The 16,083-nt window shown below is 34.4% G+C and overlaps 3 protein-coding genes and 1 pseudogene across 4 annotated transcripts; 2 read left to right on the top strand and 2 right to left on the bottom strand.

The window, feature by feature from the left end:
• Window positions 1-282: 282 nt before the first annotated feature.
• LOC146945416 (Tetratricopeptide repeat (TPR)-like superfamily protein) lies at window positions 283-3,247 on the bottom strand. The gene is made up of 2 exons (XM_085743746.1): window positions 636-3,247; window positions 283-538 (listed from the first exon to the last, which is right to left on the bottom strand). The coding sequence occupies exon 1, from the start codon at window positions 2,836-2,838 to the stop codon at window positions 1,327-1,329; it is 1,512 nt and encodes a 503-aa protein (XP_085599872.1). The 5' UTR covers window positions 2,839-3,247; the 3' UTR covers window positions 283-538; window positions 636-1,326.
• Window positions 3,248-3,618: 371 nt separating this feature from the next.
• LOC146945415 (uncharacterized) lies at window positions 3,619-5,234 on the top strand. The gene has a single exon (XM_085743745.1). The coding sequence runs from the start codon at window positions 3,763-3,765 to the stop codon at window positions 4,936-4,938; it is 1,176 nt and encodes a 391-aa protein (XP_085599871.1). The 5' UTR covers window positions 3,619-3,762; the 3' UTR covers window positions 4,939-5,234.
• Window positions 5,235-7,731: 2,497 nt separating this feature from the next.
• Window positions 7,732-9,532, bottom strand: LOC146945414 (uncharacterized; annotated as a pseudogene).
• Window positions 9,533-10,371: 839 nt separating this feature from the next.
• Window positions 10,372-14,994, top strand: LOC146945413 (uncharacterized). Of its 2 annotated transcripts, XR_015026331.1 has the most exons (3): window positions 10,372-11,805; window positions 13,973-14,201; window positions 14,442-14,994. XR_015026331.1 is itself a non-coding variant. In XM_085743743.1 (2 exons), exon 1 carries the CDS (start codon window positions 10,603-10,605, stop codon window positions 11,791-11,793), a length of 1,191 nt encoding a protein of 396 aa, XP_085599869.1. In that variant the 5' UTR covers window positions 10,372-10,602; the 3' UTR covers window positions 11,794-11,805; window positions 14,442-14,994. The 2 variants fall into 2 exon arrangements, 1 of the variants encoding a protein (XP_085599869.1); XM_085743743.1 differs by lacking the exon at window positions 13,973-14,201.
• Window positions 14,995-16,083: the final 1,089 nt, after the last annotated feature.

Here is a 16,083-nt window from a genome sequence, read left to right as displayed (position 1 = left end):
AACTAAATAGACTCATTTGAACTTTGAAGGGATACAACTCTATTCGTGTCCATTTTTCAATTTACAAAACTTATTAAACCCAAGACCGTCCTTAAAGAGAAACTCAACTCTCACCACTTCCCAATGGCAATGGTTTTTCTCTCCTCCAATTAATTAGTAACTCGACAAAGCATTGCAAAATCATATAACTTCTATCGATACTCGATGAATAAAATATGTCAGTCAACTTATTTTCGTGTGACTTTTACAAACTCACAACAAAGGCAAAAAAGAAATGTGTTATTTTGTCCAATCAGTGCATTTCAATTTCAGATGGTGCCCAAATTTTTACATTCATCCATCTTTAGAGTTGGCTACTACAATTTTGTGTATCCACTGGAAATTGATTAATGACTTCCTAACATTCAATAGACAATGTTAATTGAATAGGCAAAACTCAAAATAACAACTTGATATTATGAGGTTTGCTATCTGATGTAACATGCTGTGCCCAAGCTCACAGTCAAAGCTGTTGCATGATCACCACAAATGCCATGTACTAGATTGGAAGTGAAAGAAAAAATGGGTAAATTAGAAATAATTCTAAGTAGCTATTTTATAAATATTAAAGGTAAAGTAAATAAACAAGTGCTTACAATCATAACCATTGTTCCTTTTTGCAATAATTGGTATTAGAAATGATCCACTTGGAGGTCAGCATGAAGTGAAACCAGAAGCACAGCTATTACAGTTAACCCAAAAGCACATTTAGAAGCACCTGCATGGCTTAAACATTCGACCGAGTCATTCCTCTTTGGCATGAGTGTAGATGTAGAAACTACTTGTCCTTCTAGGTTCACTGCAATAGTTGCATCTTTTTCCCTTATGGGTTCACTATCTTCAATTTGGGTTTGGCCTAACTCAACTCTAAAACTAGCTTGTAAGGTGAGGGATGTCTCACTTATGAACTCGTTTCAGACCATATCTCATCCAATGTGAGACTCACACACTGCAAATGTTGTTTCTCGGTGTCTTGCTGAGACTCATTCAATAATTGCTTCTGTTTCATCTCCTCAAGGTCTTACTTCTTGCTGAACATCAGTTCAAATTGTCCATTGTTATGCAGAAAAGGTAGAATATTAATAATTAGCAATTGCATAATATCATTTTTAAGCTTATAGACATGACAAAGACCTAAGTGGATGTGAATTTGATGTTTGTAAAGAGAGCTTCCCATTTTGGTTCCATCCCTTTCCTTCACATTTTTCAGTTTCTTCTCAATATAATCAGAATGTGTAACAGCTAAGTGCCAATCAACAATTTCAACAAAGCAACTATCATAAGTTACTACCAGTAGTCTCCACAAGAGCAAAACCCACCTTCAAATTGATGAAAACGGATGCGATCCCTCACAATTATCTCTCTGTTTAACATCCTTGAGACAATTTTAATCCAATTATGACAGTCTTGACAAATACGCAAGTTCTTGGAAATAGTGATTTTTGTTCCAGGGCTACTTTTCAGAACTCCGTAAGCCAAAGCCAACTTCTCGCTATGAAATGTTAAATTCGCTTCCTTTTCCTCTTCAGAAACATCCATCAAAACGAGTTCTGTCAACGGTGTGAATCCTTCCAGCTTAGCTCTCTGCATCAAACCTTCCAGCACCCTGTAAATCGCTTTCATTTCAGCATGTGACTGATCAGCTGCATTAAATTGATGAATGCTGCCCCCCAATTCAATCCAGCTCTTGCCACGCTTTTTACGAACTCCTCCCTTTTTCATCATGTGTCTCACCCTCTCAGCACCATGCCAATTCTTGAAAGAGCAATACATGTTTGACAGCAAGACAAAATCTCCACTCTCAAGACGGGAAATGTTCGCAATAGCGGATTCGCCGAGTTCTTTCTTTCCGTGGATCCTACAAGCACTCAAAAGTGATCTCCAAATAACAACATCAGGCTCCACCGACATCGCCTTAATCATGGAATATGCTTCTTCCAAATGCCCTGCTCGTCCCAAGAGATCAACCATGGTTCCATAATGCTCAAGCTGCGGATGAATCAAAAACCGATTCTGCATCATTTCAAAGTACTTGCGACCTACCTCAACTAACCCACAGTGACTACAACCTTTCAAAATCCCAACAAAAGTAACAGAATCCGGCAAAACATTTTCCACCTCCATCCTTGAAAAAACCACAGTTGCATCCAAAGCATGTCCATGAATGGCCAACCCATTAATCATAGCATTCCAAACAGAAACATGATCACGCACCACACACTCAAAAACCTGCTTCGAAACATCAATCCTACCGCACTTAGCATACATGTCAACCAACGCAGCACTGAGTATATAATTCAGCTCAATCCTTTTCTCAACCATTAAACTATGCACCCATTTCGCATTACAAAATGAACCAATGCGTGCACACCCCGTCACCACAGAAGCAAAAGTAAACCCATCCGGCTCAACTCTGGCATTCAACATACCTCGAAAAATACTCAATGCATCAAGAAAGCGCGAGTTTTTAACATACCCTCCAATGACGGTGTTCCAAGTAACCACATCTCGAACAGGCATTTTATCAAACATCTTCTTGGCAATATCACATTCACCAGATTTCACTAAGCTTTCAATAACCAAATTCATGTTGAACATATTCATAACTCTGGAAAAGACATGATGGGCTATGTTGGGTTGGTGACAGTGTGCATAGGTTGATATTAGAGACGCAACAAGAGATGGGTATGTGGCATAACCTAGTATAATGATCCTTGCGTGAGTTTTAGCAACGGTTTTGGTATTCTTAGAAGCTTTACAACGTTTGAGAATGTGGTGGAAAATCCTACAATGTGACATAGGAACGAATGAATTTGAACGAGGGAATCAATGATTTTGTAATGTAAAAGAAGCAATTTTCTTTGTTCCCTTAAAGTGTGAAATTTTGAAGATTATGAGTAGTAAAATGAACAAAGAGATGTGAAAGAATCTGAGGAAGGAACAATAATGGCGAAGCAAGATTCATATATGGAGCCAAACATGTTGGCTCCGTGTCTTCAAGTGTGACCTTTGTAACTTGATCACCCTCGTTGCTTTGTTGGGTTTTGTGATTAAACCACTAAAATGTTGTAAAAGAGAGGTTATAATTGAAAAAAAAAGTAATTAATGTTGTATTAAAAAGGGAAATCTAATCAAGATACACCTTCGGTCACTAATATAAACAAAAATCCACTTTTTAGATACATTCAATTAATGATGTATGTGGCATAAAATAAAGACCACATACATCATTAATGGAATGTATCTAAAAAGTGGATTTTTGTTTATATTAGTGACCGGAGGATGTACTATACACCCTCCGGTCACTATTATAAGCAAAAATCAACTTTGTAGGTTCATTCAATAAATGATGTATGTGGTCCATTAAATAGACCACATACATCATTTATTGAATGAACCTAAAAAGTGAAATTTTGTTTATAATAATGATCGGAGGGTGCAGTAGTGATGTCTGAAATAAGGATACATGTTGAGGAAACAAAAAATAAAAATTTCCTTCAAAGCACAGATTAACATTTTTGCCTTAAAATATCATGGAGAAAAGGAATAAAATCACCCTAAAAACATATCCATTGTTAAAAAGTTATCACTTGTACAAATATCCTCTCTCACTCACAACTCTCACTCTCACTCTCACTCTCACTCTCGTCACAACCTTAATTTCACTTTCACTTTCACTTTCACTTGTTGTCTTCTGGTAAATCGAAGTCACTTTCAATCTTGATGTTTCAGAGGCACAACAAATCTTGGAACTCTCCGATGTTGAAATCCTTAAGCTTCAAACCCCTCTTTCTCAACCTAAATCGAACCACAACAATACCCTTTCCAACCCCAAAGTTCATTTCTACTCTTTCAACCCTCTCTTTGAACCACTCCTCCTCAACCACTTCACAACAAACCCAGTTCACAGTTTCATATCTCATTACCAATTTCGGTTTCTCATCAGAAACAGCTTCAAAAGCTTCAAAACTAGTTCAATTCGACACTTCCCAAAAACCCGACTCAGTAATCGCTGTTTTCAGAAACTACGGTTTCTCTGATTCTCAGATAAAAAACATCATTAGACAAGCACCCAACATTCTTAAATGTGACCCCTACAAAAGGGTTTTGCCAAAGTTTGAATTTTTAACTTCAAAAGGTGCTTCAAATATTGATATTGTGGAAATAGTTACAAGAAGCCCTAGAATTCTTGGTTCAAGTCTTGAGAATAGTATAATCCCTACATTTGAATCGGTAAGAAGGTTCCTTCCTTCTAATGAGAAAGTTATTGAACGTATACTTCATTGTAAACATTTCTTTGGTCATTTTCATTTTATTAGAAATGTTAATATGTTACTTGATGATGGAGTCATTCACTCAAATATCACTTTTTTATTGCTTAGAAGACCGTCTATATTATTGACTTATGATATGAGGAATGCTTTGGATTTGGTTAAGGAAATGGGTTTTGATGATCCTACCAATGTGAATTTTTGTCAAGCATTGTTAGCCAAAAGGGCCATGTCGAAATCACGTTGGGATGCGAAAGTTGTTGTCTTTAAGAAATGGGGTTGGTCTGATGAAATGGTTCTTGAAGCGTTTAGGAAGCGGCCATTGTGTATGTTAGCATCCACGGAGAAAATTAATAAGGTGATGAGATTTTGGGTCAATGAATTGGGTTGGGACTCTTCGGCTCTTGTCAAAAGGCCGGAGGTTTTTTCGTATAGTTTGGAGAATAGGGTCATTCCAAGGGCTTGTGTTGTTTCGCATTTGATCTCCAGAGGTTTGATAGAAAAGAATATTGAATTGTCTACTCCATTTGGTGTTAATGAAAATGTGTTTCTTGAAAAGTATGTGCAGTGTTTTAAGGAGGAAAGAGATGATTTGTTAAAGCTATACCTAGAAAAAATGGGTGTCTGAAAAATCAGGGAGGACGGTCTAGCATCTGGAAGCTGTTGAATGGTTAACTTGTAAGCACACATTTTGTGTAATTCAACATCTTAATGTTTCTTCATCCCATATTCAAGTACTTGTGTTAACCCTGTCTTGTCTAAGTTGCAATCAATTTAACTGAGTTATTTCATTATGACGGGGTTAGAACTTGGAGGGCTTGTTCGTAGTTGTATTCTTCAATTTTCATTACAGTTGTGAACTTGCAATGTATATCAGCTACTTGATGCTTATAAATTATTGAAGCACGAGTGCAAATTCTTTAATATCCAATGCTTATTTGTAACCTAGCTTAGCTGAATGTTTATGCTGCTGTTGCTACCTTTGCTAGAAATATTCATCAATCATCCTTCATCATTCATCTTTGTATTTTGATTGTGTATTGGGGTGGATACTTAGTTATTAGTTTCACGAATTTCAATAGTTGGCTTTGGCTTGTGATTTGAAATATTTTAAAGGGTTTTGAGCATTGGGATAATCAGTGAAGAAAATATGGACTGCTGCAATGACGATTAGTACTAGTAGCTTACTTCCCGATTCAGTTTGACAGTTCCTTCGCCTTGTTTAGTGAAGAAAATATGGACTGCTGCAATGATTTATTCTTCGAAAGATTTTGTGTAGTTTCTGTTGCTGATGTACAATGAGCTTCAACATTGTTGTCTTATTTCATCATTCCATTTGGGTTAATATCTTTTTTGACTAAATATTTTCTCCTGTTATTAAAAAAAAAGAAAGGTACCCTTCATATGGAAGACTTCACCTACTGTTTTACAATGAATTTCGACTGTCTATGTGCATAGGTGTTATGTATTATTTTTATGGACCAGGGTTGTTGTTTGATGGACTGTGCTGAAAGAGTATGGGCAATTAGCATCACCATCTACTTTCATTGAGTTGTATGATAATTTATATGGTAGAACTCATATTATACTGGGTAAGTTTGTGAAAGTAGAAGGGATATGGCTGTTAAATTCCATTAAATTCTCATATTGAGACTTTAATAATTAATGAAATACAATAAGTTGTTTCTTGTCAAATTAAAATTATCACCTTAAGCTGTTACCAAAGCCAAATTTCCAATTTCACCAAGTCACTGTTCACTGGTTCGACAAATGAGTCAAACTGAACGATAAAAAAATGGGCCAGACCAAGTCTGACTTAGTTTAAGTATGCATATTGACTATAATTTCTTTGTAACAGCATGTTTGAAAGAATGGGAATCTGAAGTAGAAGAGCATATTTAAGAAATTTCATACGATATATCATCCCATCTTTGTAAAAAAATCCAGATGAGAAATAATGAGACTAAACCATAACACTTTTAAGCATTATACCTCACAGTTGAACCCTGTACTTGCAGCCTGGTTTTGATGTCCAAACTCTAAAGGAGTGGTTAAGATATGAGCTGAGACGAGACCACCAGTTAATCCTCCTAAAACCAGTCCCTCAAATGAATTATTAACATGCAATTTTCGGATGCTACCCCTTCATTCCTTCCCCAGCAACGAAATGTGCCCAATAATGGCTCACAAGGCTAGGATGCAAGGGACCTAACAACACCAGGTTCTTAATACTAATTAGAATAACTTGACTTGTATTCAAACCCTTAACTTAGTAATAAAACTAATTTCTGCAAAGTTTAGCAAATGCAACTGGAAAAATTAGCAAGTACACAAAATTCAAACTAATACATACATACAAAAGTAGAAAGCAAATGGAGATAAGATATTCTCCTAAATGGAAAAATAAACAATGAGCCTAAGTGGCTCAAAGACAACCAAAATTTATATCAGTAACAGAAACTACACTAAATCTTCCCTATAAGCAACGATGTGTGGAGAACCAATGAAAAAATATTCAGAAGAATTACTTAGAATCTAAAGCATGAGGGTTTCTCAGTAAATTGTGTGAACCTGGAATGAGTTTATACTGATAGTTTGAATAGTAAGTCATAAGACAGATAAATTCAACGAATTAAATTACTACGTCAAGGTTATTTATATTAAATTGATATCTTATTTTATTTAAATCAAATTAAAAGTATGGAATTTTATTTTCTTTATTAATCTGCATCTTTTTCAATAAAAAGCACTCGAGTCGACACATCTTAACTGCAACATCTCAAAATGATTTTTTTCATAGAAGGACCAAACTTTCCTTCATATTGCTACAATTAAGAAAAAAACTTCCATTGTAGGTGAGATTCTTTAGAAAAAATAAAAAATTGTCTTTCAAAGTGAACAAATGGTAAGAGAACATGAGGCCAAAAATTAACAAGAAGTCCACTCCAGAGGTATGCATAAAGCAGTTAAGGAATACCTCTCTCAAATCATACAAAAAACAAGCCATTCAAGCTACTGTTTAATGCAATGTAGTCACATAAAACACTGAACATGGACAACATCTGATATTTAAACATGAATCAACCAAATTCATATCAATTGGCCAACAGGTAAACATAACAACATACTTGACAATATGTAAAGAAATTAAGTGCGATGTAAGATCTGCCCTGGCTGTGGCATAATGCTAACTGCAAGTAGTCCACAAATCCGAAACCACATGTGCACAGACAGCTACCACTATGGCTGCATTTGCCCATGATTAAACTACGACTTGGAACCATTTTAAACCCAACAACATATTCTGGCATAGCTGAATTTATGCAATAGATTATTGGACTACACAAACATGGAAGGAGAAATAACACTCCAAAAGAAGTATTCCATGGCAATAAATGCTAGAAAATTAAATTTTTACATGTGGTACTGGAAAATATTTGATGTATTAAGACTGATAAACAATAAGATTTTGATTAAAATATCAATACAAAACCAGCATTTGTCAAACTAAGCAAAGCTAAATTAGATCAAATCACAGTCTGCTGTACCAAATACAACTCAAATAAAATATGGAACAAGAATAACATATTCAGTCTAAAAGACATGAAAACCTAATCATGACATGCATGTCTTGTCCCTGGTCTATCCTAGATTGCGTTTTTCCTCATACAACTTTAAAAGATAAGAAGCCTCATTCTCAAAACGTTTTATAAACATATTAAGAAACAACTTATCAGTCACTACAAATGGATAAGTTAAGCTTGCATTCTTATCTGTCAAACCTTTGTTGAGAAGAAATTGCACAACAGCGGCCCTCGGAATGATCCTTTTTTCCAAACTTAATGACAAAATATAAGGTTGTTTGGCAATGGCCATAGCATCCCAACCCAACTGATTGACCCAAAAGTTCATCACTAAATTTATTTTTTCAATGGATGTTAACATACAATAAGGTTTCTTTCTAAATGCTTCAAGAGAATCTTCTTCAGACCAACCCCATTTCTTAAAGGTATCAACTTTCTCTTTCCATAGGGTATTGATTACTGTTGTTTTGGCATGCAATGCTGCACCAAAAGTTGTTTTTGAAGGATTAAACCCCAAATCCTTTAATTCCTTCACCGACTTGAGCATGTCACGTCTCTTGAATATTCGAGTCTGTTCCCTAAGCAAAGTTTTAATGTTTGAGTCAGACACCCCATTCTCAATCAGCATTGTGATGTTATTATACACAGTACGATCACAAAGTAAATTTGCATTGTAACTCAATTTTGCCAAAATTTCCTTGTCAGATTGCAAGAATCTGTACACCAATTCATAGGTTGGGACTATTTGATTCTGGAGGCTTGCATACAAAACTCTAGGGTTTGTAGAGACAATGTTAACAATGTCAGAGGTAGAAGCACCTTTGGAGAGAAAAAATTGAAACTTTGGCAACACCGTTTTGGAGGGTTTGCAGGAAAGCAGCTCTGGCATCTTGGCAATCATATCGCGTAGTTGGGAATCAGAGAAACCATAGTTTGTAAAGAATTTGAGAACAGATTCAGGTTTTTGGGCATTGTTGAAACGAACCTTGTAAGTGGAACAAAATTTGGAAGCAGATTGTGAGGAAAAGCCAAAATTGTTGATGAGGTAGGAGGCTGCAAATGAGGTTGAATCTGAAGTTTTAGTGCAGAAATGGTGGAAAAGAGGGTTCGGGTTTAGGGATTGTGATGTTTGTGGGGTCGTTAAGCCTTTGAGATGATAGATTAGGGTTCTTCTATGGCGCCATGAAGAATTGAAGTTGAACATAGTGTTGAGTTGAAGTTTGAAAAAATGGATTCAGATTAAAAGGGAAATTGAAGATTAGTACAATTAAATAATTAATTTTTGTTACCTTCAATCTATTCTTGCCAGCTGCGTAATTAGCGACATCAATATTTAGGTGGCTTCACAGTGCCGGGGCGACGGAAGTGCAGGTGATGATCATGTGAAACACGGTGGCTGGTGTTACGCGTATGTTAGTGAGTTACAAATGAAAATGGGTTATATGTGTCCTAACTCACTCATCCAGATCGTTGAAAAATTGTTCATAATTGAAGTTTGAACTTCGACTCATTCACTTATATTTAAGTTTTTTAGATTAAAATTGTTTGCGTGGTAATTTTTTATGAACAAAACTTAATAGCAAAGTAGAATATTTTAATGTTAAGAAATAAGCTAAAAGAACAAGAAGAGGAGGAAGAAGATGAAAACACTTTGTATTTCTCTTCACAAGTGTGCCTTTACAATACAATATGAGTCATATTTATAGTAATCAAGATGAGTAAGTGAGTGATCAAGGCAATTAAGGTCCACTAACTATTCACTTACTAATGAGGGTTATAGGAAGGTGGAAGGCTTAAGGATGGACATCCACTAAGTCATTATTTCATAACACTCCTCCTTGGATGTCCATCAAGATATGTCTCATTAAAACCTTACTAGAAAAAAATACAATGGAAAAAAATTCTAGTGGAGGAAAAAGAGTACAATATCTTTTTACATAATACATTTATTTCTCCCCCCTCAACAATACAACCATCTCTGGGTCGACGAAGATCAATTTTTTGTACCAATTGTTCAAAAACTCTGCTTGGGAGTGGCTTTGTATTGAGACTTTAATAATTAATGAAATACAATAAGTTGTACTCTTAATTTATTAACATTATTGAAATACAGCTCAATGTTAAAGAGAATGTGTTACTAACATTATTTTGTACTCTTAAGCTCAAATAAAATTTTGAACCAAGTCATTTTCTTCACTTTTATTTATTTTCGCGCTACACTTCATTTTAGTAAATAGTCATTTTTCATTCCTGAATATGTAATGTATAACCACAATAGTTTTTCAATATAGCAAAATTACAAAACAATGATTGTTCAATTCGTTACTCAAAATAATCTTTAACATTAATTAAAATATATATTTTCTTTTAACGTCAAGAACTCTTGAAGGGTTGAAGCGTGATGAGTTAACGCGCTAAGGGTTAAAATGAGGAGTATGCATGAAAGATATAAACGATTTTCATCGGAATATGACTATATGAGCATTTGTTCTCTATTTTGACTAGCAAAGTTGATATTGTCACTATTTCAATTTCATTTTGCTTCTCTAAATACGAGCTCCTCCATTCCTTTCCATCACCCATTTGTTCTCAGCTTCCATATTTCCATTTCTTTTCGAACTAACAGGTAAGTTACTCATTCTGTGCAATCAAATTCCAAGAATTAGGGTTCAAATTCATATGCTTTAACATTAATTTATCATTTTTAAATGTTGAATATCCATCGTCATAGTCATAGAGCTTTTCTCTATCTCAAGGCCTTAACTTTCTCACCAAACCCTAACCCTAACCCTCTTTTTCAACGTTATTACCCATCATCACCAACATTTTCTCTCCATTTTTCCACCAACTCTTCAGATTCAACCTCTTTTGCAGTCTCCTACCTCATCAACAATTTTGGCTTTTCCCCACAATCTGCTTCCAGACTTTGCTCCACATACGCAATTAGTTTTAAGACTGCCCAAAAACCTGACTCTGTTATCAACTTCTTTAGAAACTATGGTTTTTCAGATTCCCAACTACGTCTTACCATTTCAAAGGAACCATGGCTACTTTCCTGCAACCCTTCTAAAAGGGTTTTGCCAAAGTTTCAATTTTTTCTCTCCAAAGGTGCTTCTACCTCTGACATTGTTAACATTTTCACTAAGAACCCCTACATCCTGAAAACAAGCCTCAATAATAAAATTATCCAAGCCTATCAATTGATTTATAGATTCTTGCAATCAGACAAGGACATTATTGATTGTGTAATTCGCAATCCATCTTTCTTCGGAGACGCTCGTGTGGTATCTAACATTAGATTGCTGATTGCCAATGGAGTGGCCGACTCAAACATTAAAAGAATGCTTTGGTTAAGGAGTCGGGCATTTCAGACACCGACACATGACATGCTGAAATTGGTGGAGGAATTAAAGGATTTGGGTTTTGCTACTTCAAAAACAACCTTTGGTGTAGCATTGCATGCCAAACTATCTGTAAGGAAAACATTGTGGGAAGAGAAAGTCGATGCCTTTAAGAAGTGGGGTTGGTCTGATGAAGATGTTCTACAAGCATTTAGAAGGCAACCACATTGTATGTTGGTATCCATTGATAAAATTAATTTAGTGATGAACTTTTGGGTCAATCAGTTAGGTTGGGATGCACTTGCCCTTGCCAAAGGACCATCAGTTTTTTCTTTAAGTTTCGAAAAGAGGGTCCTTCCAAGGGCCTCTGTATTGCAATATCTTCTGAAGAAAGGTTTGCGAAAAAAGGATGCAAGCTTAACTTGTCCATTTGTAGTGCCTGAAAAGCTGTTTCTTGATAAGTGTATAAAGGGTATTAAGGAGTCTTCTTATCTATTAAAGTTGTATGAGGAAAAACTCAATCTTGCTTACACCATGGACAAAACATGCACATCGTGATTAGATTTTCAGGTATTTTAGCCATAATTTGTTATCTTGTTCCGTATTCGATTTTAATACTTTTTGGTACAGACTGTGATTGTAGCTACTTTAGCTAACTTGTTTCGTTGTTGGTTATGTTTTCATTGATATTTTTTCAAAATCGTTATGCATCTTAGTCTGAATCTAATACCAATATTCAAAAGTTGAAATTTTCTTTAATTTATGGGAACATAATTCTTTTTTGCGATTTAGTCATTTCTCCTTCCTTGTTACTTGGTCTGAAAAATCAACGGTATAAGTTGAGCTATACCAGATTAGGTCACTGAATTCAAACTTATTTTAGGTTCCAGTTGCATGTAGTTGCTTTGCAAATACCAAAACTGCAGATAATTGTGGACAAATGCACATGTACTAATGTTTGCGGTACAATTGTGAAGTGCTTCCAGAACTCAAAATTAATTTAATAATGGTTGGAATTTTAATGATGATGTCAACTGCAATTATTCAAAACACTACACACTTCGTTGAAGCCACAGTCTTTCCTTACATAACACTTGACTTTTTGTTTCTTGTTATTTTTACCTTTTGGCCTACTGATATGGATATGGAAGACTCAGGTTTAAATATCATTAGTTCATAGGTATTATTTTGATATAGATACGGTATACTCAGGTTGAAATATCATATACTCTTTGCTGAAGAAGTATGGACATGATGATGATACACTTTCCTTGAGGTTGAATGATAAGTTCTATAGTAGTATCAATATCATGGAGCTCATACTTGCTCGATAAGTGTATGCAAATAAAAGGGATGAGGAATGCTAGGGTCACACCCTCAAAACACTCTTTATAACACACCCTCTCATTTGAAGCCACATCAACCTTTTATTTTATTTCTTTACCGGCTACGGTTAACCAAGTTCTGAGCCATAAGTTATATTTTTTGTTTGACTTTGATTGCTACATTCACCCTCAACACATCTTCTATGGCTTTGCATATCTGTCCCTTGTCACTGCGTTAAGCCTCCGTCGTCTCGTCTGTGAGCTCTTATGGTCGTAACTGGTTCAATCGTCTCTGTCCTGAGATCCCTGTCCCTTGTCACAGTGTTAGACTCAGGTTTAAATATCATAGTTCATAGGTATTATTTTAATTAACTGCCATGGGTATGTACTATGTTGTCCATGTCCTGTATTTTATAGGACTACATCATTCACGGAACAAAAATTACTTCAAGAACTTATTTTCAGAACTATTTAATTTTAAGGAACTCTTTTATATGACAATTTTCGCATATTGTCTCATGCACAAACTGGACTTGTATAAGCTTGTAGAGTATTTTATGGGTGCAAGGTAACGGTTATTTAAGCCTTCAACCTCTTTCTAATTTGTGACTTTTATTAAACCAATGATTTACATCCTATTTTGTTTATGCACATGTATATTTTTTAGGCTTAATTGCATGTTTGGTCCCTTATGTTTATTTTAGGTTTTAAGTAGGTCCTTTATGTTTTAAAAGTTTTAAGTTGGTGTCTTATGTTTTAAGAGTTTCAAGTTGTGGTCCAATACGTTACTCATGTTGGAATAAGTTAGTCCATTCCGCCACATAATATTGAGTTTAATAAATCAATAAGTTAAATTCAGACACTCATTTTTGGGCTTCGGCCCTCTTTTATTGCAAAAAAATAAAAATAAATTCCAACACTCATATTCTCAACTCAGATCTCTAAACGGCCAAGTGATGGAACAGACTAACTTATTCCAATATGATTAACATTTTGGACAAACTTGAAACTTTAAAAACATAAAGACCAACTCAAAACTTAAAATATACATAAGGGACGAAACATGCAATTAAGCCTATTATTTTACCCTGTAAAGGAGAGATTTTTCTAAGTATCTCACCTATAAAGCAGCAAGAAGCTTCTGTTTTCAATATCATTTTTCAGATGTTGCATGTAAGATGTTATAAGCACTTTTAATTGGATGAATAAGGAAATATAAAGAAAACAATAATTATTTCATTTGATTTAAGGCAAATAAGATCTGAAAATATTTAATTGACCTCAACCAAGTTATTTGAATTGTTGTAGTTATCTTTTGTATGTCCCCTCCTATTTGAACTGGCACTAAATCGGTATATATTATTTTTATGGACCAGATTATTTGAGTTTTTTTTTCCTTTTTTTTTTTGCAGATTTAACTGTTGTTTTAGATCATTTTTTTTTCCTACATGTTTGGAGGAGTGGTGTATAATCTTTATGAACCAAGCTTGTTGTTTGTTTGTTTGACTCTTCACTGAAAGAGTATGGACACGATGATGATATACTTTCCTTGAGGTTGAATGATAAGTTCTATAGTAGTATCATGGAGCTCATACTTGCTCGATAAGTGTTTCAAGTAAAAGGGCTATATATACCTCTAAGGTGAAGTAACATAACATATGGTCCAGAAGTGAAACAAATCTATTAGCAATTGGATATATTTATGTTTTAAAGCTAGGAATTTTTACTACGAGCTGCTAGTGCCGCCCAATATATTCATGTGCTTCCGAAAATTGCTATGCGGTCCCTTTTGAATGTAAATGGTTGTCTGAAAAATGCCATATTTTTTGTAATTATCAGGACTACATTGATTTGAACAGTAAGTTTCTTTGTCTTTTGCAGCAACAATGTAGATGTTTATTTCTTTCACCAAGCTCACACAAAGAACAAAGGTTGAAGAGAGAGCTACCAAGTATGTTGTGTCCAACCAGAGGAAAGGTCTACATTCCAATTGAAGTCCTTAAAGTACAAAGTTCAAATGGGCTTTATATTTCTGTTAATGCTAAATTAAACTATACAAGTTATTTTGTTTTTTCACTTGCATGAATGGAGTATGAATAGTTGAATATTGTTGCAACAATGGTTTTGATCAAGATTCAAGATAGCACAGGGTTAGGGACTCTGAATTCTTAACAGGCAGGAACCCAACTATACAAGGGATAGTGCGATTGCTAAAATTTGAAAGTATCTCAATGCTTGACATTGAACTCCATTGTTTAAGCATTTATTATGTTTTCAAATTCCGTTAAGCTGAAGTTGTATTCGATGACATAGCAGAAGTTACCTACGTATTTAGAATAGCAGAAGTTGTATCTCAAGGGAGTTTTTTTATTTTTTATCACCTTCTGGATACCTTTGTCATAATAAAAGAATAGTAGTTATTTTGGTTCTTAAATGTGCAGTAAGCAGTCATAGTAGTATCTCAATGTTTGAAATTTTAAAATAGATTATTTTGAAATTTTGATACATTAAGAAACTACTATTACTATTCATTACATGTTCAGAGGCCGAGATCAAAATGACTATTATCTCATAAAATAAATGATACTACCTAGCCTTTTTCTTTTGCCAATTTTTCACATAATATCCTTAATTAAATGAAAAGATTTATACCGATGCTACTCACACCCCAAAAAATACAAGTTACACCCAGACTGACTAATATACCCTTTAACTAAAATAAAAATTTCAAATTAATCTAAAATCCCGTCATCCATCGCTTAAGACTATCGCTTAATCACTGAAACCTGGAAACGTAATCTTAATTCATGCATTCCTCCTTCCAACACTCAACACGTTTTTGAAATCTATCACTCTTTCTCATCAAACTTGCGTGCACAGAGTCTCGCCGCATCTCCATCAAATTGAAAGAAAGATAATAGTTTTTTAAACTATGAAAGTTGAGTTTACGTAGTTAATGTAAACTAAGTTTATAGCTAAGTAAACCAAGTCCTCTTTAATTGTACATACTTACACTAATCAGTAAACTTAATTTACAATAACCTCTTTAATTGTACATAGGTAAACTTGAATTCACACTAATCTCTTATATACATATGTAAATTTAATTTACATTAACCTAAATTGAACACAAGTAAACTTAATTTACATTAACCCAAATTGAACATACGTAAACTGAATTTACATTAACCTAGATTGAACGTAAGTAAACTGAATTTACACTAATCTGTACGTAAACTGGAATTTACACTAATCTGTTATATACATACGTAAACTTAATTTACATTAACCTAAATTGAAATGTAACGTAAATACACTAACCTCTTATATACATACGTAAACTTAATTTACATTAACTCCAATTAAACATATTAAACTGAATTTATTGAACATACGTAAACTGAATTTACAATAACCTAGATTGAACGTATGTAAACTGAATTTACACTAAATTTACACTAAATATCTGTTATATACATACATAAACTTAATTTACATTAACCTAAATTGAACATATGTAAAC

Source organism: Medicago sativa, chromosome 2, assembly GCF_051527215.1.
Source record: "Medicago sativa cultivar Bolivia chromosome 2, Bolivia_mono, whole genome shotgun sequence".
Lineage (NCBI taxonomy): Eukaryota > Viridiplantae > Streptophyta > Magnoliopsida > Fabales > Fabaceae > Medicago > Medicago sativa.
The sequence above is the reverse complement of the archived record's forward strand: the minus strand, read 5'-3'. Positions and strand labels throughout refer to the sequence as shown.

What these genes read in the sequence shown, in the direction of transcription:
- LOC146945416 (XM_085743746.1), bottom strand. Translation starts at nt 2,838, where the DNA reads ATGTCACATTGTAGGATTTTCCACCACATTCTCAAACGTTGTAAAGCT.
- LOC146945415 (XM_085743745.1), top strand. Translation starts at nt 3,763, where the DNA reads ATGTTTCAGAGGCACAACAAATCTTGGAACTCTCCGATGTTGAAATCC.
- LOC146945413 (XM_085743743.1), top strand. Translation starts at nt 10,603, where the DNA reads ATGTTGAATATCCATCGTCATAGTCATAGAGCTTTTCTCTATCTCAAG.